General features: G+C 36.7%; 2 protein-coding genes across 9 annotated transcripts; one reads left to right on the forward strand and one right to left on the reverse strand.

Annotated features, from left to right (window-relative positions):
• Window positions 1-51: 51 nt before the first annotated feature.
• Window positions 52-18429, reverse strand: LOC141906637 (LIM and SH3 domain protein F42H10.3-like). 8 transcript variants are annotated; one of them, XM_074795905.1, is made up of 11 exons: window positions 18204-18429; window positions 16786-16880; window positions 16221-16305; window positions 8601-8705; window positions 6824-6998; window positions 5814-5852; window positions 4711-4905; window positions 4128-4267; window positions 3800-3901; window positions 3152-3211; window positions 52-2478 (listed from the first exon to the last, which is right to left on the reverse strand). In XM_074795905.1, exons 1-11 carry the CDS (start codon window positions 18279-18281, stop codon window positions 2302-2304), a joined length of 1251 nt encoding a protein of 416 aa, XP_074652006.1. In that variant the 5' UTR covers window positions 18282-18429; the 3' UTR covers window positions 52-2301. The 8 variants fall into 8 exon arrangements, with proteins under 8 accessions (XP_074652006.1, XP_074652007.1, XP_074652010.1 ...); XM_074795906.1 differs by lacking the exon at window positions 8601-8705 and adding an exon at window positions 14809-14913; XM_074795909.1 differs by lacking the exon at window positions 8601-8705.
• Window positions 18430-18835: 406 nt separating this feature from the next.
• LOC141906894 (large ribosomal subunit protein uL14) lies at window positions 18836-20799 on the forward strand. The gene is made up of 5 exons (XM_074796356.1): window positions 18836-18900; window positions 19221-19304; window positions 19588-19716; window positions 20252-20365; window positions 20677-20799. Exons 1-5 carry the CDS (start codon window positions 18888-18890, stop codon window positions 20757-20759), a joined length of 423 nt encoding a protein of 140 aa, XP_074652457.1. The 5' UTR covers window positions 18836-18887; the 3' UTR covers window positions 20760-20799.
• The last annotated feature ends 174 nt before the right edge of the window (window positions 20800-20973 follow it).

Here is a 20973-nt window from a genome sequence, read left to right on the forward strand (position 1 = left end):
AGCAACTACAATAAACTCTGCCACAAAAGAAATCAAGAGCAAAAGACAATATTTCACAGATACAAAATAATGTTTAATTTCCAGGTTTCGAGGCTTCAGTATAGAAGACGAAAGGGAGATGATATATAATTTACATCATTGATGTTACAGATTTATGACACTAAAGTGCGCTACTAGAGACTACATACTACAGCAGAAAATATTCATTCAGCTTAAAATCATCCATTTAAAAATCGCCCACCTTTATTATTTACAACGATAATTATCATAATAATGATGATAATAATTAATTTATAATAAGTGCATAACAGTAAAGGCAAAATTAAAATAACGATTGCCAGAATTTCGTACCACCACCCATTAATAGAGGGTATCAACTCATAGGAATAACCAATCAACTGAATTCACCATTGTTTTTCATCATTTAGATCAATTTTACTTCTATGATGATCTTGAGAATTGTCCAGTCATTGATGACATTATTGGTTAATACAATGAGTAGCAATACATCCTCCATCCAGCGCAGTATTTTACAATCTCTACTAGGTTACCTATATCTAATCTGTTGATCTAAGTTTTATTATGCGCTGTACACAATCCATAATACATAAATACTGATTACTAGGACAGGTTGTCTGAATTCAATGAAATTACGTAGTCCTTTTTGAAGAATAGACAACTTAAAATCTCTGGTCAATTGATTTTCAATCCGTTTTCTTTTTTGTACCAGAAACTTCTTATTGCTCCAAAAGGTATTTGAATTAAAGAAATCATTTTCAATTTAGCGACGACATCAAAAGCTGATTAAGGGCGGACGATTAGCTTTTGAAAGAAACACCAAAATGTACTGAAATATAATGCTTTTACGCAAGAAAATTCAGTTGCACCACTTTTGAACAAACTCAATCAAACATTGACTGCTGGTTTAAACTAGTTATGAATGAGTTGTTACAACATTATTTCACATGGCGTTTATGTACCTAGTATCAAGGTTTTTGGTGTAAATAAGTTTGCTACAAATCAAGAGAATCTCCTCCACATCACGACTTTACTTGTTTAGCATGGTATATAATATGTGCAGTCACTGACAACATCTAAAATACTGGTGTTTCTAATATAAAATGAAATTAGTAATAGCAGCTTAATATCATAACAAGACTTGATGTAACTATGCTGCAGTGACCTTGGTCGATACATATTATAAGAGAAGTAGAGTGCACCAAGAAATAATCACAAATGAATGAATGTATGCTTGCCATTAGCTAGATGATTTTACACTGGAGCCAGGCCCAGATGATTTTTCTACATTGATGGTGATGGAATCATACTCAGCACCGAACTTCCATACACAGAATCGCTTACAATGGCACATTAAATGAGGCATTAAGGAGCAGCGGACTTCAGAGAAATTCCAACACGACGGAGGAGGTCGCAATAGAGAGGCTGAATAGGAATGCTTATATGAGGAGAAAAAATCGTTGGAATTTTTCAGAAGACCGGCAGTACCACCTGAACTAGCAGACTGATCGATTGAATTCGTTGAGCCAGCAAACCAGAAAACTTCTTAATCTCACTCGGAGAATCATAACACATTTGACAATCAATCTCTTGAGGAAAACAAAAATTTCATTTTTGTACCAAGTGGCAAATCGCCCTCTTCCGAGTATACCGATATATAACACATTATTCACCTTGTCGCTGATTATTCAATAAGCTAGTTACTAAAATCGCCCACTAGGGTTGGACAAATTATTAGAATTGTTTTCAACAAACATACATTGTATGAGAAAATAAATACTTACAATGTACAGGACAAATACAATGTATGTATGTATTGTAACCGAATTAGTGCATATATTATTCATAATTTTACATCAATTGTACATATTTCCGTATAACATAAAAGTTCTGCGGCTGCTATATTCATAATAATGCTCATCTCTTAAATATTCTGAAATACTTATTCTTTATGACTAACTGACTGTAAAGTAAGCATCTGAGAATATCAGAAATTTCTCATCTTTTTCGCAGCTTCGATCGGTAATCTTCGGTTAAAGTATACGCGGGGAATAGATTTAAAAATTCGAATGAAAACCAGTGTTCTACTTGAACTTTCCGTTAAAAAGTCTGATCAATATTTCAACGACGAGCACCGCCCGATATCTTTAAAAATCCGGATGAAATCGCGAACGTCTTTGATTTTTCATTAAATTGTTACGTTAAATCGTACGGATGCTCATCATGGCCACGGTTGTATATTTCTAGATGTGTTGCAATAATTGATGTTGATGGCGCCACTTCTCATGCCTGAAGTTCCACGTAATTTGCCGGCAACATCCCACGTATTCCTGTCCGTTGCACCGTTCCCATCATCCAGCCTTCGTCGATTGATTCGTGGTCGATGATGATGTCGCCCTCTACGAACGAAACCTCATCGACGTCAGCGGCCGAGTAGTCGTACATAGCTATGTAACGAGGCTACAATAAAACAAGAAAATAAACATGATCGCATTTAAAGACGTAATTTTTTTGAATATGAAAACCCCGTTACAGTTATCAAAACTCGTTACAACGAAGTTCAGAAGATCCGTCATAACCAATACTTTCCAAGGTAATAATAATCAATTCTTAGTTGGTTACGCAGCGGAACCTCATAATATCGACCTTGGATATAACGATTTAGACCAATTTACGATTCCGGCTGCACCGTATCTGAGTTCATTCTAAGAAGCTTCCACTGTATCTGAATTCATTGTAATGAGGTTTCCCTGTATCTAAGTCATGGTAACGAGGTTCCAGTGTGTGTCAGTACTAATAGTTGCGTGCAATCATGAATATTTTGCTTCCATATACCAGTAGTACGAGGATGTTCATCATCAAAGAAGTAGAAATAACACCTAATAAGTGAGGACCTAAATTCATGGGTCAATATGATCAGATCTGCCACTATCGACAAACATATGGGAGGGCAGCACCTTCCATTGTCGGATAACTGGTGGTTAGTAATCAAGTGATTGATATTTGTTGTGTGCTAGTTGTGCTTTGAAATCTCGGGATTTGGAAAAATTACTTCCAAAACTCGACTTTTCAAGCGCGATAGGTGCTGTGTTTAATATCGACAAATCTACCAGTAGCTCTACAGTATTTATACCTGTGATGAAAAGGCGGGCGGGGGTTGTACCAAAGTAGAAGGGGGCGGGGCATCTTCTACCTGAAATTACAGAACATCATGATGCAAAACTAACGAAAAAATAAATTAAGAAACTGAATACACTCAAATGACAAAAAACTGAAAACTCCATACAAACTGTTCATGTCTGTAACGAAAAACTAGCAAACACAAGCATACGCAAAAAAAGAAACGAGTGCATATTCCAGTGGTATGTCCCCTTTATTTCAATCAGGAATTGTTGTCAATTTGACAACATAAATCTCATTAACTGAATGTGTGAATAAGATTTGTAATAGTCAAATCGACACGTGCTTCGGCGTTACAAAATGTAACGCTGAAAGATTCTACACAATTGGTGCGACAAAAACCCTATTGTTAATACTCATGCGGACGGTAGACATTTAGGAATAAAATCACTGATTTTTGCGGCAATACTTGGAATAATCATCTATATGTATGTGTTCATGTTTCTAAGCCACCACCTGATTATATCACCGGATACCACCAGCAAGGCGGGCAAGCTATATATATATATAAATATGTATTGACATTTCCGTTACATTTTTCTGCTTATCTTAGATCTGGGAATGTGCATCAAAAGGGGTAGGATAGGAGAGGATTGTATACCTGCGGTTCTACTATGGGTTCAGGAGGAGTGAAAACTGGCTCCGTGATCGGCTCAGGAGTCACTGGATCAAGTGCAGCGACATAAGGAGCTACCTCTTCCTCCTAACAATAAAACAATCTATGAACGCACGCTTATAGTAAAAAGACGACGACAAATAAAGCAGAGAACTAACATTAAACTGACGAACAACAAACATCACATGCAAACCCTCCTTTCTATAATGAACTTAAACCATAAAGCAGGCTAGAAATGATGTCAACAGCCCCCGGGGAAACAATGGGACAAATGTATACCAGTACGGGAAGTGAATTTGAGAGTTCATCATACCTTTGTTGGTCGGGCTTGTGGAGGAACTCCGTATGGTACTTTAAAATCACCTCCACTGCTGCGTTGATTAGCCGTGTATTGACCATTCATCGGGTCCTGGCCGTATGAACCACTGCGTGGTCTTTGGTCATCGTTGTCATCTACAAAAACAAGAAGAAAACTAACATTGAGTGATTCAACACATCGCAGTATCACTGTCTGATTGAAATAGAATCGAATCAGAACAGAGAAAAGGTAAGTATTGCTTAGTTAAATAATAAGAACACTTACTGACTCAAGCATAGACTGAGGCACTGGCCTCGAGTAATGTATGAATATTAATAATACTAATAAAATAGCGATGACGAACAAACATTATTAGACAAAATCAGTCAAAAATCTTAAATATCAATAGGGTTGAGTTTCTACACTGATGGAAATCTTATCAACCCCAAAATATATAGATTTCTAACTCATCGAATGAACAACACTGAGCTGTTAGTTAGGATTTACGCTAATCTTTAACATACACACAAGCCAATCCATGGTCTTCGAGCAACCGGCACTCTGCTGGTGCCCCCTGGTTGCAAATATAAGCACTTACCTCTCCTAGCGCTGCCCGAATAAATAACCTGCGAGTGTGACCTCGCTTTATACGGGGAGTTATAGTTGATATCACTTTTACCCAGCTCAGCGGCGAGCGGATCGCGGTCAAAAATCGAACCCGGCTTCATTTCAGTAGGGTAATTGTCTGTCTGGTGGAAATCCTGTCGAGTAATCGACGCCATTACAACCGGGTCTGAAAACACATAAGCAACGCCACCTACATGCTAAACACTGAACCAATGAAAACGTAAGACACCCTTCACTGTGAGTACTGTGTGGTAGTAAGGCGATAACCAACAAATTAAAAAAAAAAAACATGCATAAACGGTGTGGTTTGAAACAAAAAGGAGAAACTTGAGTAAATGAAATAGTAACTACCGGTACCTTTTTGACCTTTTATTTTATCAACTCTAAGAATGTATTTTCATTCCAAATACCTTGTACTACTGTATCAGGTTTTTTGTTTGGATATCTGATGAACGTTTCTGAATTTGATATACCGAAGTGAGTGAGGAGTGTTAGATATATTTTAGCTATCATCGCTTATTTCAAAATCAAGTTTTCAGTGTACGATTGAAATTTCTTTGAGAATCAGTGAAAATAGTCTAAAATGATTAATAGCCCTTGAATAAACCATCTCTTATTCGATTTCATTTTTGATCCGCGTTGAATTTTATCATACTATTGTGAATTGTGTTGATTTTTAAAAATTTGTTATCATTGGAATCAATGGAGGCACCAAAAAAAGTGATGGGAAAGAAAATCAAAGAAAACTGAAGCATTAACATAGAACCTTTTACGGTAAAACTGTTAAGCAATTTGTTGATATGAAGCAAGTTTAATAATTCATGTTAATGCTTCCTGAAGCAGATACCAGTTTATATACGTAAATGAATGAAAGGGTATCGAAAATGATATACACTGCATTAGAAAAATTAAAGCTGATCGTGATATTGCGAGGATACACAAAAAATGGCGCTGATTACCAAATTGTAACCATGGAAATGTGAATTTTAAATTCAATTGATGAAATATGTTAATCAGAACGTATATAATGTCATTTCCGTGGTTACCAGAGCAGACGACGCGAGGTATTGTTACCTTGTCTTCCGAAGTTCGGATGCGCGCTGATTCCGGGAGCTGCGAAATGATTCGCAAATGTTTATTTATGTTTTAAAATACAACAGTTAATCTAAACTAACACACTATATGCTACATGATTTTAGAATTTTGACCAGCGGATATAGACACGTAAAATAAAAGCCAAATCTACTGGTTTTCTGGAGAGGGGGATCAAGGTCACTCAGGCTCTAAATGCTCTTGAAATATTATTCTCAAATCAAATTGGTTTAAGTTAGAAATAACATTTTATGGTATATTATGATTAAATTTCTCAGGCAGCAAACTGAGAAAAATTGAGATTTGTGATTAGCAGATTGAAGCCCAATTGATTTCGAATACCTTTGTGTCCTCCTAAAAATGGCACAATAAACATACATATATATATAAATATAAATATATACCTATGTATAAATGATTACAACACAAATTATGAATATCAAGGCTTAAAAGGATTCTTCTAAAAGTAAATGAACAGAAATCACTTCAGAATGAAGTCAGTTCTTGAACATCTGAGGCAAGTTGCCCAAAAGTTGGTTGAAGGTCTATTGGATAAAACTGTTTACAATAACATAATATCCCTCAAATCCTCAAAAGAGAAATGAGTCAGAAATGTTTCCTTAAGCTGATATTCCATTCATTGTTTTGACCATATCGTAATAGCCAACTTCAGGAATACTGATGTCGAAACGTCAAAGTAAATATTAGCTCAAAGAAACATTTTTAAAACACTTTTTTCCTATTGTAGGATTACAACGTGGACAGTGTTTCATCAAAGCTTAAAAATTACGACAATGTAGTTTTAATTGTCAGTTATCCACCGGTTAACTTAAACCAACTTTTGAGTAACAAACCCCGGGAAGATGGTAACAGTTTTTCTCTGGGGATACAAACATAATCTATTTATCGAAATACTTAAGAGCGGCATGCGTTATACTTCAAAACTGAGAAAAACTAGTAAATCTGTAAGCACTGGTCATGCTTGTACTTACTATATTCTGCATCGGAAGGCCGGCGTTTTTCCATGTGGTCCTTTTTGTCCTTCCATCCTTGGTAATTGACTTGACTGATCGTTTCCATATTTTTCTTGCTTCGCTGCAGCTCAGGATCGGACTCGACGGATATTTTCTGTCCCTTTTGCTTCTCGAACTGCGCATGGTATTGAACCTGTGAAAACGAAATCAAAACACCGAAGTCAGATAAATCAAATATCTTTAACAACTATTGCACCGTAACAACTATAATTTCCAATAACCGCATCTATTAAATTTTCATGCCCCAGCACTCTACATTACGGCCAAAAACTAACGGCGTTTTACGATTGACATGAATTAAGTTCGCTTTTTTTCAAGATTAGACTTAGGTCCGAAAAGTACAGAAATCGATGCAAAGCAGCAAAATTGAATCAACAACTGCTTTAAGGGTTAATTTGTTTACAAAATGCAAGTTCATGCGCAGTGTATGCATGATTAGTTATTTCAGTCATGTGTACATACATTCCTGTTTGAAGGGAACATGCACATTTTACTCACTTGCCACAGGAGGATGCGTCACCTCTGTGTTAAGTGAGTATGACGAATTTTGGGTCTTATGCAATAAGTGCTACTAAAAGAATTTGAGGACAAAAGTTTTATCGTAAGACAATTATTTTCACATCCACCATCTAAAGTCTAAGTTCATCGACCTAAAGAAAAAACCTGAAAAGTAATCACTAGAAAACATTTTTCATTAAATACCATATGGAACTTTGACTCAATAAGACCCATAGGGCAGCTTTCAAATCGAATATCTTTGAAAATTGCAAGTCTTTGAGTCTTCAAGTAGCCAAATATTCCACTTACTAACAAAAACACATATCAAGCTTATCTAGGCTTAGTAAGCCAATTGTTGCCTATATCTGTTGAAACATGCAAACCATAAACCATATATGTTACATTACATTAATACCCTTTTTAAACAGAAACTGATTTAAAATTGATTATATAGATATAACAAATTATTTGATTACGCTTAATTTGACCGTAAGAATTATTTTCATAAGCCGGAATAAGCTTACAATGAAGTCATTTGCGTCAAGGCTGGAAAACCAAATGAGGATCTCAGGGGCCACGAGCATAAGAAAATTTTGATTCTTACTAATCTGGATTGAAGTCCCCAGTTCCAACCTTGGCAAGTGAGCAGTGTTTGCATTAATTCAGATTAAAGTAGTGTTACATAATATATTCATTTGGAAATGCGTAGAAAGACAGCCTTCTGAAATGTTCCATCGGAAGATTTGACAATATTATGATTTGTAAGAGTAGAGTTTCGGGTTAAAGCGTTTGTGTAAATGTGAACGAGTGTAATTTGTGTGTTATATAAGAACAGCGCAGTTAAAACAGGGGAACATGATGATGATGATGATGCCCGACATATATAGTACATCGATATTACCATGCTGACTATCAGTTCATAAATTACTAAATATAGGACACAATCCTAATCAACGTATTCATGAACACAATCATATGATGGAATCGCACATATCCTGCGTTATACGCAGGTTATAACGTATGGGTACGATCGAAATATCCGCAGGTGGGAATAACGGAACTTGATTAGCTTCCACCCGAGTCAAGCCAGCTATACCCACCCAAGTGTCAAAATAAGAACGAAATTTGAGTGCTGAATAAAAATATTTCCACCAATGCATATGAACTTTGTCACCTCTGAGAGTCAACATGGTATATAGTGTTACGACTGAACTATAGATGGCAGTAGTAGTAATACCGTGCTGATTTGATCGGAATTTCGTCTCGCTCGTCGAGTTTCAGGGTCGTCGGCTACTGCTGTAAAACGACCTTTAGTTTGTTCGAAATCCTTGTGGTAAGCAATCTGAAATACACGTCTTTATCCGTTAGTTAAAATCTCATTATCATCGATTCACTGAAAAAATACGGTAACCTTAAAAAAAAGAATTAATCGAAATCTTGTGCAACTAGTAACAAACAGTGCCGAATAATAAGTCAACATTCTCTATAGTCGACCACTTGAATTTTTAAGTTTGATAACAATTTTCAACTTTCTACAAAGCATTCTTAAATAGGCTCGAGGATCTTTTCTCTCAACGAAGTATTGGCTAAAACATGTACAACCAATGCATATAGGACAAAACGCATGTATGTGGAAAAGCCGCTTCTAAAACAGGTGCTGCCATCTATCGGAAATGGAAACAGATTTTCTTTAATAGTTTACGATAAAACAATTACATAGATTGAAGTGAAACTTGTAATAACACCATCCTAAGAACAACACTGAAATGAAAATGATGACTGAATTAAAACTGACAATTTGACAAACAAGTGATGATGAAATCTTTGACTATCGCAGTGATCACACGGAGATGATTTGGCCCCGGTCAAATTGTACGGGACCAGAGCCCAAGTCAAACTTGGCCCATACCTAAATAGAAAGCGTGTTCATACCTGGATCATTCAATCATTACTAAAATGATTCGGAATTTATAATTCCAGAACCAATAAGCATTCACATACTCATTTGCTAAAATATGGCACAGACCTAACCTTTTACTGGTCAGGCCATATTGTGACCATGTAATAAACAGGCATGGACCCATTTAGCACCAATTTAAGCGGTTGGCCCTGGGCCTAATCGGACATGGGCCAAAACCACTTGTGTGATCGTTGCTTGTAAAAGCGTAGTTGGTTGACACCGCTCGGTAATGAGGTCAACAATATTGAAATCGGCACGGCAACAACATAAAATACAACTTCTACCCGCAGGTGTTTTATACCAGACTCGAGTTTTGTGTGTTTTGAATATGGCGGCGAATTTCAGGTTCGTCTGGAATCGGCGTGTATTTATCTTTCTGTTCCTCGAAATCCTTGCGATATTTTACCTGAAAGTCAACCATTTTAACGTCCTGGGATCAGTCTCTCGAAAGTCGGGTAAATACCATAGTTACAATGAACTTTTAATTGTCACAATATAAACTATCCGTTGGTTAACTCTAACCAACTTACGAGCAACTGGTCCCAGGGGTCAGTTTCTCATAAGTTGGTTACAGCGTACCGGTGGACAAAATACCACGGTGACAATGAAATCTTAATCGTCATTATGTCAAAATTCTACCAGCTTAATTTAACTAGAAATGGTCAGACTAAAAAGTGAATAATTGTAGCAAAATCTATGTCATGTCACGTAAAGACAAGATAATAAGTGGGCGGCTGTGATATTTAAATTAGGAGATTCTTTCTTATCTCTATCTAGCAGTGTAATTATCCATCCCCCCAGTACCGTAATTACCATACTGATTGATTCAGTGGCGTCTTTAACACGTTTAGTGACGGGATCATCGTGTACGGACTGTACTTTACCTCGGCTTTCCTCGAAATCTTTTACATACTGAACCTACAGAATATCATATAACGAACCCGGTTAACGTTAATAGCGGCAGTGAATAGAACAGCGGAACATACCGGGTTCAAAAATCACAATACACAACTGACGAACTGAAGAAAGAATACTCTCGAAATGATTAGATCGATTAACGCGCTGGGATGAGCACTTAAACCCCTATAATTAATGGAAACCTGAAGAAAAAACGATTATGATAATAACAGCATGAGGCTGAACGTAAGCTGGTCACACCTAGATATACCCTATCTCCTATGTATATTCTGGGCGCCTGCATGAAATTGGCTATAAACCAACATACACTCGCCATAATAAAAGTACCAGTATTTACACAATCAGAAACCTAAATACATTTCAACCTTTGATAAATCATCATCAACGATCTTTCAGTGCAGTCACACTGAAATCAAACGCGGCAAGGCAAAAATGCGGGTGTTTTTCGCATGCGCAAAAAGACAAGAGAAAACTGTGCGCCGACCTGTAGTCTGTCGCTCGACAGATAACACGCGGGCGAATGATGGATGAATTCAGAGCGGAAAAATAAAGCATAAACGCGGAGAAAGAATGTATGTATTGATTAGTTAAGTCCCTGTGGCTCAAACGGCATCAAAGTGGCCAGCAATAACGGCTTAACGAGAACAGAATGGCAGCAGAAATAGAGAATTGAAACATCATTTAATCATCATACAGGCTGTTAACATGCACCCGAGCATTCTACTGAATCGACCACGTCTATTCAGGACGCCGAGTGAGAATGAAAGGGGTCTGAAAGGGGTCTGAAATCATAACATCAACAGAACGAAACTGGAACAATCAAAACAAGATGGCTACCATACTGATTTTTTCTTGGTTGTCTAACAACCGCTTCATCTCGGCTGTTCCCGCGTCCTGGCTACATTTACCGCGACTTTTCTCGAAATCCTCGTGATATTTGACCTGAAATAAGAAAGGTCTTCTCATGAACTACTGGATGTCACCGAGTCGAAACTCACCCAAACAAGCAATGAAAACCCGAAGAGACCTTCGATTATAGTTCTCGAGAAATCCTAAGCGCAACAACTCTTGATCCTCTAATATGAAATGACGTTTTATAGATACTGTTAGTAGAAAAGCACTGAACAGTTTTTTCGTTCATGCAAATGAGAAATTGAACAATCAGAAGTAAGAGTTAATACTCCAAACAGGTTCGAGTCCGGCTGGCTGCTAACAGTGTGCCGCCGACAAGAATTCAAACGCTGTGAACCCATTGTGAGTTAAAATGAACAATCCAGCACGGTTAGTCTTCGGAAACCAAGATCTGAACGACGTAAATCAAAATAGAGCAATAAAATAACAAATTGATAACTGATATGAATGAATCAACAAACTTGCAAGAACTCCAACAGCATCAACAAATTCAAAGGACATTTCTCAACTCGATGCAAAAACTATGAAACATAAATCAACGATTAGTAAAATTCACAGTCGCTATGCAACAATGCGCACTCATTTGTATGCAAATGAGCTACTATACAATGTAGCATCCATTGTGACGTATTCTACTATGTACCAGGCTATATAACTCTTGGTTTCCACGGAGACGCATCATTTCAGCATCATCTTCAATCTGTGTGTATTTACCTTTACTATCCTCGAACTGTTTCTGATACAGAACCTGTAAAATTATGAATATCTATAGCCATGGCCGACAAGGGTGGAGTCTATAATCCTTAAAGTCTTGAGATGTACATCTGAAAAGGTTCAGACGTGAGCGTATAGGTGGCGTATGTGTACCTTGCTGGTTTTCTGCGTGTTATCGAGTAAACGCTGAATTTCTGGATCGTCCGCGACTGTCGTGAACTGACCTCGTGATTTCTCAAAATCTTTCCGATATTCAACCTGAATTTTCAACGAATACGACATTAACATCGGTTCCGATGCATGGGCGGATACTGTCAAAGATCCATCAATATTCTCTATACGTAATGGTATTGATTGATGTGACATGTACAGTATATCTTTTAATTGACATGAATTGAAGCAGTGATGAAATGAACTCAAGATTAACAACCAATCATTGTCGCAGCCGAGTCATTGCGATGAACGACAACAAAACAAACGTTTAACAGCATGTATAAGAATAGCTCAGCTTCTATATTAAACTTGCTGAAAATGTTGCGACAAAATCTTTGATACCAGACGCTCGTACCTCTCGGCCAACACCAAGCTTTTAGTAACTAACTTCACTCAGGTATCAGTAAAACCACGGCAACAAACAAAGAATGCGAATAAAAAACAATAAAATGGTCTTAAAGATTAGTAGAACTCGTGGACCTAGGAATGGTTAGGTCTGACGTAGAAATTCAACTGCATGATGATAAATCGAAAATAGTCAGAAAACTCTTAAAATCAGCTCATGCTGACATCATCGATTATTCATAAAATGAACGTCATTAATTAGTAAATATAACTAATTAGCAATCGGCAGGCTGATTACCGTGCTGATTTTCTGTGTGTTCTCCAGGTGGCGCATCACCTCGGGATCGTCCGCTATCTGCGTATATTTACCCCGAGAATTTTCGAAATCCTTATGATACTGAACCTAACGAAATACAATTTCATATTAGTTCATTTGGCAAGCGTAGATAATGGATTTATTTTGTTTGTGGGAAACTCAACCGCAGCAGTTCAGAAATCGATTTTCTCTCATTCGCGAACAACTCATCAAAGTTAAACAGTTTTTTTTTCTTCGATTTGAAAGCAGGTTACGTAAAGATGATTCACCTGCGTTTTCAAACTGTTGAAAAAAAATCACCTGCATATAAATTACAGGAAGCAGACATGCTTTAAATATGTCAAAACACACTTCAATTCCACACATAAAATACAAACTAACCAACTATTTTAAGGAATGTGCAGGAATCATGGCCAAAAAAGGGAACACGTTTTCTAGAACAGCAAATAATCGCTTCATAAAAGGTTAACCAGTTACCCTTAAGAAACTGCACGCCAGTGATCCATCAATCATGGATACTGCTCCGAAGAGGTGTCAATAAGCTAATGATATATAAACGAGGTTGTTTGTGAGTGTTAAGAAGGGTAGTATTCAATACTTCGGTTTAGTTATTAGAACTCATCACTCGAAGTTACAGGTTTGTAAACCTGGCGTTACTGCAACGAGAGACATTCAAAATAATACGCGCTGCCAAATTTTTTAAATAGATATTCTATAGAAAACAAATTCATGCCATTACGTCAGACGGCCTTCATGCTATTTGTACCAGACTGATCTGTTGTTGATTTTCGAGAATTCTCTGTAATTCCGGGCTATCGACCACTGTTATATAGTGGCCTTTCTTCTCTTCGAAATCTTTATGATAATTTATCTACAACACAGAAAACAAATACTTAGACAAACCGGAACTTTGTTGATAGAAAAACCCTGATACAGATACACGCAGCATTCGGCCGTCTCTAAATGGGTTTACAGCAACTATCTTCACGTTGAACACTGGAACTAAGAAAAAGTAGCTTTTTATCCTTCGAAACAACTTCGGCTGCATACAAAATGATGGTGGTCGGGTTCAGTATTATCATATATCGGTAGAAATGCATAAAACCTGTTTATATAGACATGAAAGTATTGCAGATATCAGTATAAATGCTGATAACAGGTGTCTATGTTGCTTAGCCGCATAACTTTACAATCAGCCGCCAGCGCTCTTACCTTCAGTAAGCTATTAAACTCATGACGTTCCTGGTCAAAAATCAGACCACTTACGAGCGCGATACATGGCAAAATCTTATTGCACTCGATAAATATGTTAAAAAGTATCGATTTAAGCATCTCCGGGGTTTAACAATTGTAAACTACATGTTTTCATTTTCATATAATCACTTCATGCAAAACTCTATTCATCAAGTAAAGAGACGAATCTCGATGAAGGAAGGTTTCTAAAAGCCAGGGAATTTTCACACCACCTATCAAATGTCTGTTGCATGCGACATGCTGAAAATCTGAAGAGAATTTCATTGAGATTATTCTGGGTTGTATTAGTAGTAATAAAATAGACATCATCGCATCATTTTATCAGTGGTTAGTAAATCATTGGTCTCGATTAATTTTAACAATCGGTCAATATTTTGAAACAGATGTCAATTTAATGAAAGTAAGAAATACTTCATTAAACGTTGCTTTAGTTACAAACTTAAACCATGATCAAATTGAATTAATTCAAGTCGTTAAATTGACATCCGCCATCACCTAATAATAGATATCGGGATTTGTAGCAGTCAGAAAGCGAGAACTTTTTCCGGAAGTCTAAAACGAGTTTATATATAAAGACGCAGTTCTTTATATATTTCAGTAGAAATTTCCTGAGATGACAGAACGTTTTCAGCACTTTCAGGATTTTACCCGAAAATTTAACACTAATCGGGGCCTATCCTAAATGTGTGCATGTATGTAAGCACTTTGTCGGACTCGCTACAAACCCTGGGTTCACATCGTCTTTCATCTTGTGTAATAAAAATATAAAGAAAACCCGGATACATTCTCGACAAAAACGGATAAACTATATACCAGACTGACGCGTTCTTGATTCTGCAACAATCGAGTCATTTCGACATCAGCCGCAACGGGCGTGTACTGTCCGCGAGCATCCTCGAACGCTTTGTGATACGTAACCTAGCAACACGATACAATTAATAAAACCGATAGTCGACAGATATAAACACGTCGTTCTTCTACGTTATAAAACCCTATCAATAAACATCGATGACGCTCGATATAAAACAATCAAACGAATACCGGATTTTTCCACCTGACAAATTAATTACCGGGGGTTGTAAATAGTTGAGACTATGTATTTCCAATCTCGATGACTATCATTGAGAGAAACAAACAATCTCAATTCAAACAACTGTTATTGTTTTTACTTACGTTTCGGGTGGAATCCTTCCACCCTTCGTCAGAGTAGTTTATCTGAAAATTAACTCTGAGTCGAAGATGGGTGGAAAGAATCCACCATAAGAATTGATATTGTGGGTTTTTTGCAATGATATAACTACGGGGGATATTTGAAAAAAATAGCACCCACAATAAGCTTCAAACAATCAGAGACAAGGAAACTATCATTGACGCATTCAGGATTTCATTTTTTTGTTGCACTAGAAAAGAGGAAGCACTTTAAACATCTATTATGTTTACGTCATATGACATATTTTTTCCATAAGGTTACAAATTGTAGGTTATGATATCCTGGTTGAAAACAATGTACACAATAAACTGTGATCATTCATTCTGCCCTCAATCAGCGAGATCAACATGTCTTACATGTTATATACGTGTAGTGTATCGATCGTTAGTAGGTTTATACACACAGTAATATGAAGTAATTCAGCGGCTGTATTTGGGAGGAGTCATTCCATCGAATGTTTAACATACACCTGTTATAACCGCGTAACAATTTAATGCTGAATTTAGCTTCGAGCGACGATCAATAAAACGGTACCGATATCTAAATATCGATATCGAATCAACCTCGATGAGGATCTTTAATAAGTCGGAACGCATCCTATCTATCTGCGTCTGAGACTGGTGAACGCAGTGATAGCTGAACAGACGAATATCCCAAATCTTCTAAATGTGACAAAAAATAATCTTATCAGGCTTTTGGTTGAAATAACAGTCACCAGCAGGTATACCAGCATCAGTGATTACCGGTAACATCAGGGATTTCAGATTTTGGCAGTATAGTTCGAAGAGTTGCCTAGTACCAAGACGAAATACCCAATTTATCATTTTCAGAAAAGCCTGGCATCAGGCGGGGGTAATGGTTTGTAGGCCTGTTGGATTTATATCGGGGGTTGACTGTACCCTATAGTCTACCAGGTATAATCTCGACATTTCTTGTAAAATATCAGACCCTGAAAAAGATTGATTTGTAGAATCTGTCGGTAAGTTGTTGATCCGTGAGTGGAAATTTTACAAACCTGACTTTGATTTCGCGTATTTTCAGCTATACGTTTGTTTTCCGGGGTGTCGGCGACGGATGTGAATTTTGTCGTTGGATAATGTCTGAAACAAAACGAAGGAAAACCATAAATCTTTTCAATCAAAGGACGCATGCGTTATTGTTATACATACTGAGCTGTTAATGACTTTCCAGGATTGTAATGCAACTTATGTTCATCCACGTGGAAATAAGCGGAAGAAAACAGATTGCTGAAGAGATTATTATTATTACAAACAGAAGTTTTGAAATTACTCATGATAAAGGCTGTAGACGTTTGTGCATATTTATAGAGTGAATAACATGTGCTAGATATAAACCCCCTTCCTCAGACCCAACAGCTTTCACTCCCTCGAAACCCAGCAGTATCCCGTCTCTCAAACCCGCACCAGCATCCTTTACTTCTTCCACCCTACATCAGAGATCTATGATTCACCATTGACTGAGTTTTCAATAATTTTTAACGAGGAAAAATAATGAACTGAACGCGAACCAGGATACGATACTTTGAGAATCCGTAGCAATAGGCTATACACTGTACTTACACTTGACAATAGGGCCGTTTTTCATAACCTTTATAGTTCTTCATGTTCAACGTCATATCACATACTGCACATTTGAAACATGTCTTGTGCCAAAACTGTAATGAAAACCAATTTCATGAAATTGCATTGTATAATTCAGTTTTTGAAAGAATTTGATATGTCTAAGGGAAATGTTTTAGGATTCATATATCTGACTGAGCAGCTTGGCCAGATAATTTGGAAAAGTGTCAAGGTACTCGTTTCTGTGTGGGAGAGCAAGACGAGAAGATACACAATATCCGTGTATGATGAATTGTAGGATTTCACTTGTTAAGTTCATGATATTTGAAATATACTACAATCAAACTCATCATTATTATAGTTTGGATGATCATTTATGTTAACTACTTTAACTTAGTAAATTCTAATGGAAATACAAATAAGTACACGAAAAAATATTGATGACCAAAGCAATGTGATGAATTATCTGATGATGATTTAAGTGAGTTTGACTGTAGGTGAATATTCAATACCGGTCCCGAATAGGGAAGCAGAAATGAGAAACTGTAGCACACCTTCGAATAATATTAATAACGCCATTGATCTAGCCAGAAGGCAGAAAATACAAATTGGCAAAATGTCAGACGCAATATATGGAGATAAAGATCCAGGTTAAATCAATAATGACAATACAACAGTAAAACATATCACAACTAGCGCTGTTATAACTACCAAATAATTAGCAAAATTGACAGCTAGCTACGCTCAGTGTCTAAACCGCTTTTAGCATATACCAATAACAAACAATCAGTGTCAATAAAATATCTTAGAATAGGTCTCTAGGATACACAGACCTAGACAACATCAAGAAGCACACCACGGTTAGGTGTACTGTAAGATAGAAGCTTTCAAAATGTGTAATGGATAAACTTATGTTAACAGTTCACCGGAATGTACAGCTTAGTGTGAATACCAGACCATTGTCTCCTCTTAAAAATTGATCTAGTTACAAATCAGCGATGATGTCTTCACGCAGTTCATATTCAAACTAATTATGTAATAAATAGGTCCATCTCTCTAGGCCTATATATGATTCAAGCCATTGTAAAGCAAACAGAGCTTCAAACTAAATTTTATAATAACCTAATAATGTATCTACATAGTTTTACTCTGTAATTGATATAATTGGTAAAAACCTTGCTGGCTGGGATGTTATTTGTTCGATGATTACACATTATCACTGTCCATGTTTATTGATTGACATGACAAACATAACAGACAAATCACACACTATCAAAAAATTACACCAAGATCACCGGCACGCTGCCTTATAACTTTCATAGTTCTAATGTTCAATACAAAATGGTAAGTCAAACAAGCAGGTAATAAATAATAGAGTGGATATTTGAATTGATTGATTTTGAATTTGTGATACACACCTGGTCCAAGCATTTTAAAAGTTCCATCGGATAGACGCTTTTATCGCATTTTGAGCACTTTTTCACGCCCGAACTCATGATTCAATCCCAGTTTATATCACAAACGGATAGATAAATCCACGGTAAACACTGGTACGGATGTAAATTGCGTTAAATACGTGCTCCAGTACACGGAATATTCGCTTCCTGATACAAAAACTGACTGGGAACACCTAGTTGATACTAAATCGCGGACTCAATACCGGCCTGTTGAAAAGAGTAATCAATATAGATTCCATTACAAAGATATAAAATTGCTTTAGATTACTTTTATACGTGTTTAAATTATTTTTTCATATCTCTATAATTCTTTAAATGTATCTTTCCTATTCTATTAACATTAAACCATATCGACGGTTCATGAGATGACCTTACTTTTGGGGGAATTCCCACTTTAGTGAAATGGCCCGCTTTCAGACTTGTGTAGTTTTAGCGTTCGAAAGGAGTGCAATATTGTTTTGTTGGAATCGTTTTAATATAGTTTGGAAAAATGGTCTAGAATACTGAACGAATAAACTTTTTCTGGTATTCGGTTATGCAGAATGAATTAACTTCGTATTCTCCTAACCTAATTTCTCCACTTCCGGGGTTTCCTCAAACAATCCCACAATGCAATTCACGATTACTTCCTCTTAAAATCTCAACATGTCGAAGAGAGGTAAATAATTTTTAGAACAGCGATTTTAATCGACGGTTATCGCCTTTCTCGATCCCGGACGATAGAAAATCTATCCGTGAAATTGAAGTTTCCTTCCTTATGATACGTTCGGGAATCGTCGAAACTACATAAGGCCTTTAAAATGTGTTAAATTTCAAATTGCAAAACCACTTCCGTATCAAAAATCCTGAACCCGAATGGCATAACTTCATAAGAACTCTTCATAGATAAATGATAATTGTCAAACAGCATTCAATGTAATTTGTCCTCCTGTTCTGATAACAATTTACAGTAAATGAATATTTTTTAATGTATTTCAGGTCGTGGAGGTACTTCAGGAGGAAAATTCCGCATTTCTCTGGCTCTGCCGGTCGGTGCAGTCATCAACTGTGCTGATAATACAGGTATGGCAATCGAATCTGTCATGTTCATATACTGCTTCATTCTTAATAAGATATGATAAACTCACATTTGTGGCCAAATAATGCTGCTTCATGCTATGCTTTAGAAGAAACCCTGCTAACTACGCGTTGGGCTACTGCTTCAACATACAACGGATCTGATATATTTTTGTACATAAATTGATGATGTTCATTGAACGCTCCTTTAGAATCATCAGGAAGTTCATCCGAGAATTTGTCTTGAAATCCGTGGATTTAGGATTATATATATTTTTTGTGTTTCCAGGTGCCAAGAACTTGTACGTAATTGCTGTACAGGGAATTAAGGGTCGTTTGAACAGATTACCAGCTGCAGCTTCCGGAGATATGTTCGTAGCCACAGTCAAGAAAGGAAAACCTGAACTGAGAAAAAAGGGTTAGTATTCAAACCTTAAAGGGGTGACGATTGGCTGTGAAGAGAAGCGAGTTAGATGGTAATCCGTAATGCGGGAATTGATCTGGAGCCCTGATCGCCCCGTCGAGGGTTCACGATTGTTTTCTGAAGTGTGGTTAATTATTGTATGAAAGGCTAATGTCTTAGGAAATTTGTAAAAGTGAAAGAATGTTAAAGTCAGTGATCGATCCAGGCAGTAGAGTTTAGTTTAGTTGGACTAGTGGCTGTTTCATTATAAGATACTGACCTGGAAAATATTGGAATTCGACGTTACCTAAAACCTAAAAAAAAACTTAATTTGGATACACTGTTTTATCATTACGTGATTCACAAAAATGAATTGATTGTTACGTTTTAAGCCAAGAAATTTCTCTATTCACCTGCTGCAGATTAACTGGGGTAGTTTTGTATCGTTGTAACATCGTAACTCACAGAATTTGAAAATGGGAAAATTGACCACTCTGAAAGATGTTTATTGAAATGTATGTTTATCATATTTAACTGTTGTTTATTTCAGTAACGCCGGCTGTAGTTATCAGACAAAGGAAAGCCATACGGCGGAAGAATGGAGTTTTTATATTCTTTGAAGATAACGCCGGAGTAATAGTGAATAATAAAGGAGAAATGAAAGGTAAATAAATTTGTGCCAGTGAATGTCTCAGGGAGCCAAAAGATAGCTATCTGGACCCTGTTGCACAGTTGTGAGTTAGAGTTAACTCTGAGTTAAAGTTAGTTCATTTTCAATTGAGTTAACTCAGAGTCAAATCTAAACTCAGAACTGTGGAACTGTACCCTGGGTTAGAAATTACATGTATATTTCACGTTCATTGCAAAGAACAGGAATGTCGAAACTTTGCCCTGAAGTTCAGTGTTAATCCTTGGTTGAGAGTGCTATATCGTGCAATATGTTCATTGTTAATGTTTAATGTTGTTTATTTTTAGGTTCTGCTATTACTGGACCAGTAGCGAAGGAATGTGCTGATCTATGGCCGCGTATCGCTTCAAATGCAAGCTCTATTGCTTAGTATAACTTGTAAAAAATAAACATCATTATAAGTGGAAAAATTTCGTTTATTTCTCATTTATTTTGTTGTTGGTGAAAGGTATACTGGTTGATGATCTCTGCGATAATCCATTCATCACGGAACACGAGGATTTGTGGCACACTCCAAACAATTAGGAATAGTTTGACCTTGGACTCAAATTTCAAATTCTAGTGTGGTGGATTTAAACTCTACT

This window comes from Tubulanus polymorphus, chromosome 6, assembly GCF_964204645.1.
Source record: "Tubulanus polymorphus chromosome 6, tnTubPoly1.2, whole genome shotgun sequence".
Taxonomy (NCBI): Eukaryota; Metazoa; Nemertea; class Palaeonemertea; order Tubulaniformes; family Tubulanidae; genus Tubulanus; species Tubulanus polymorphus.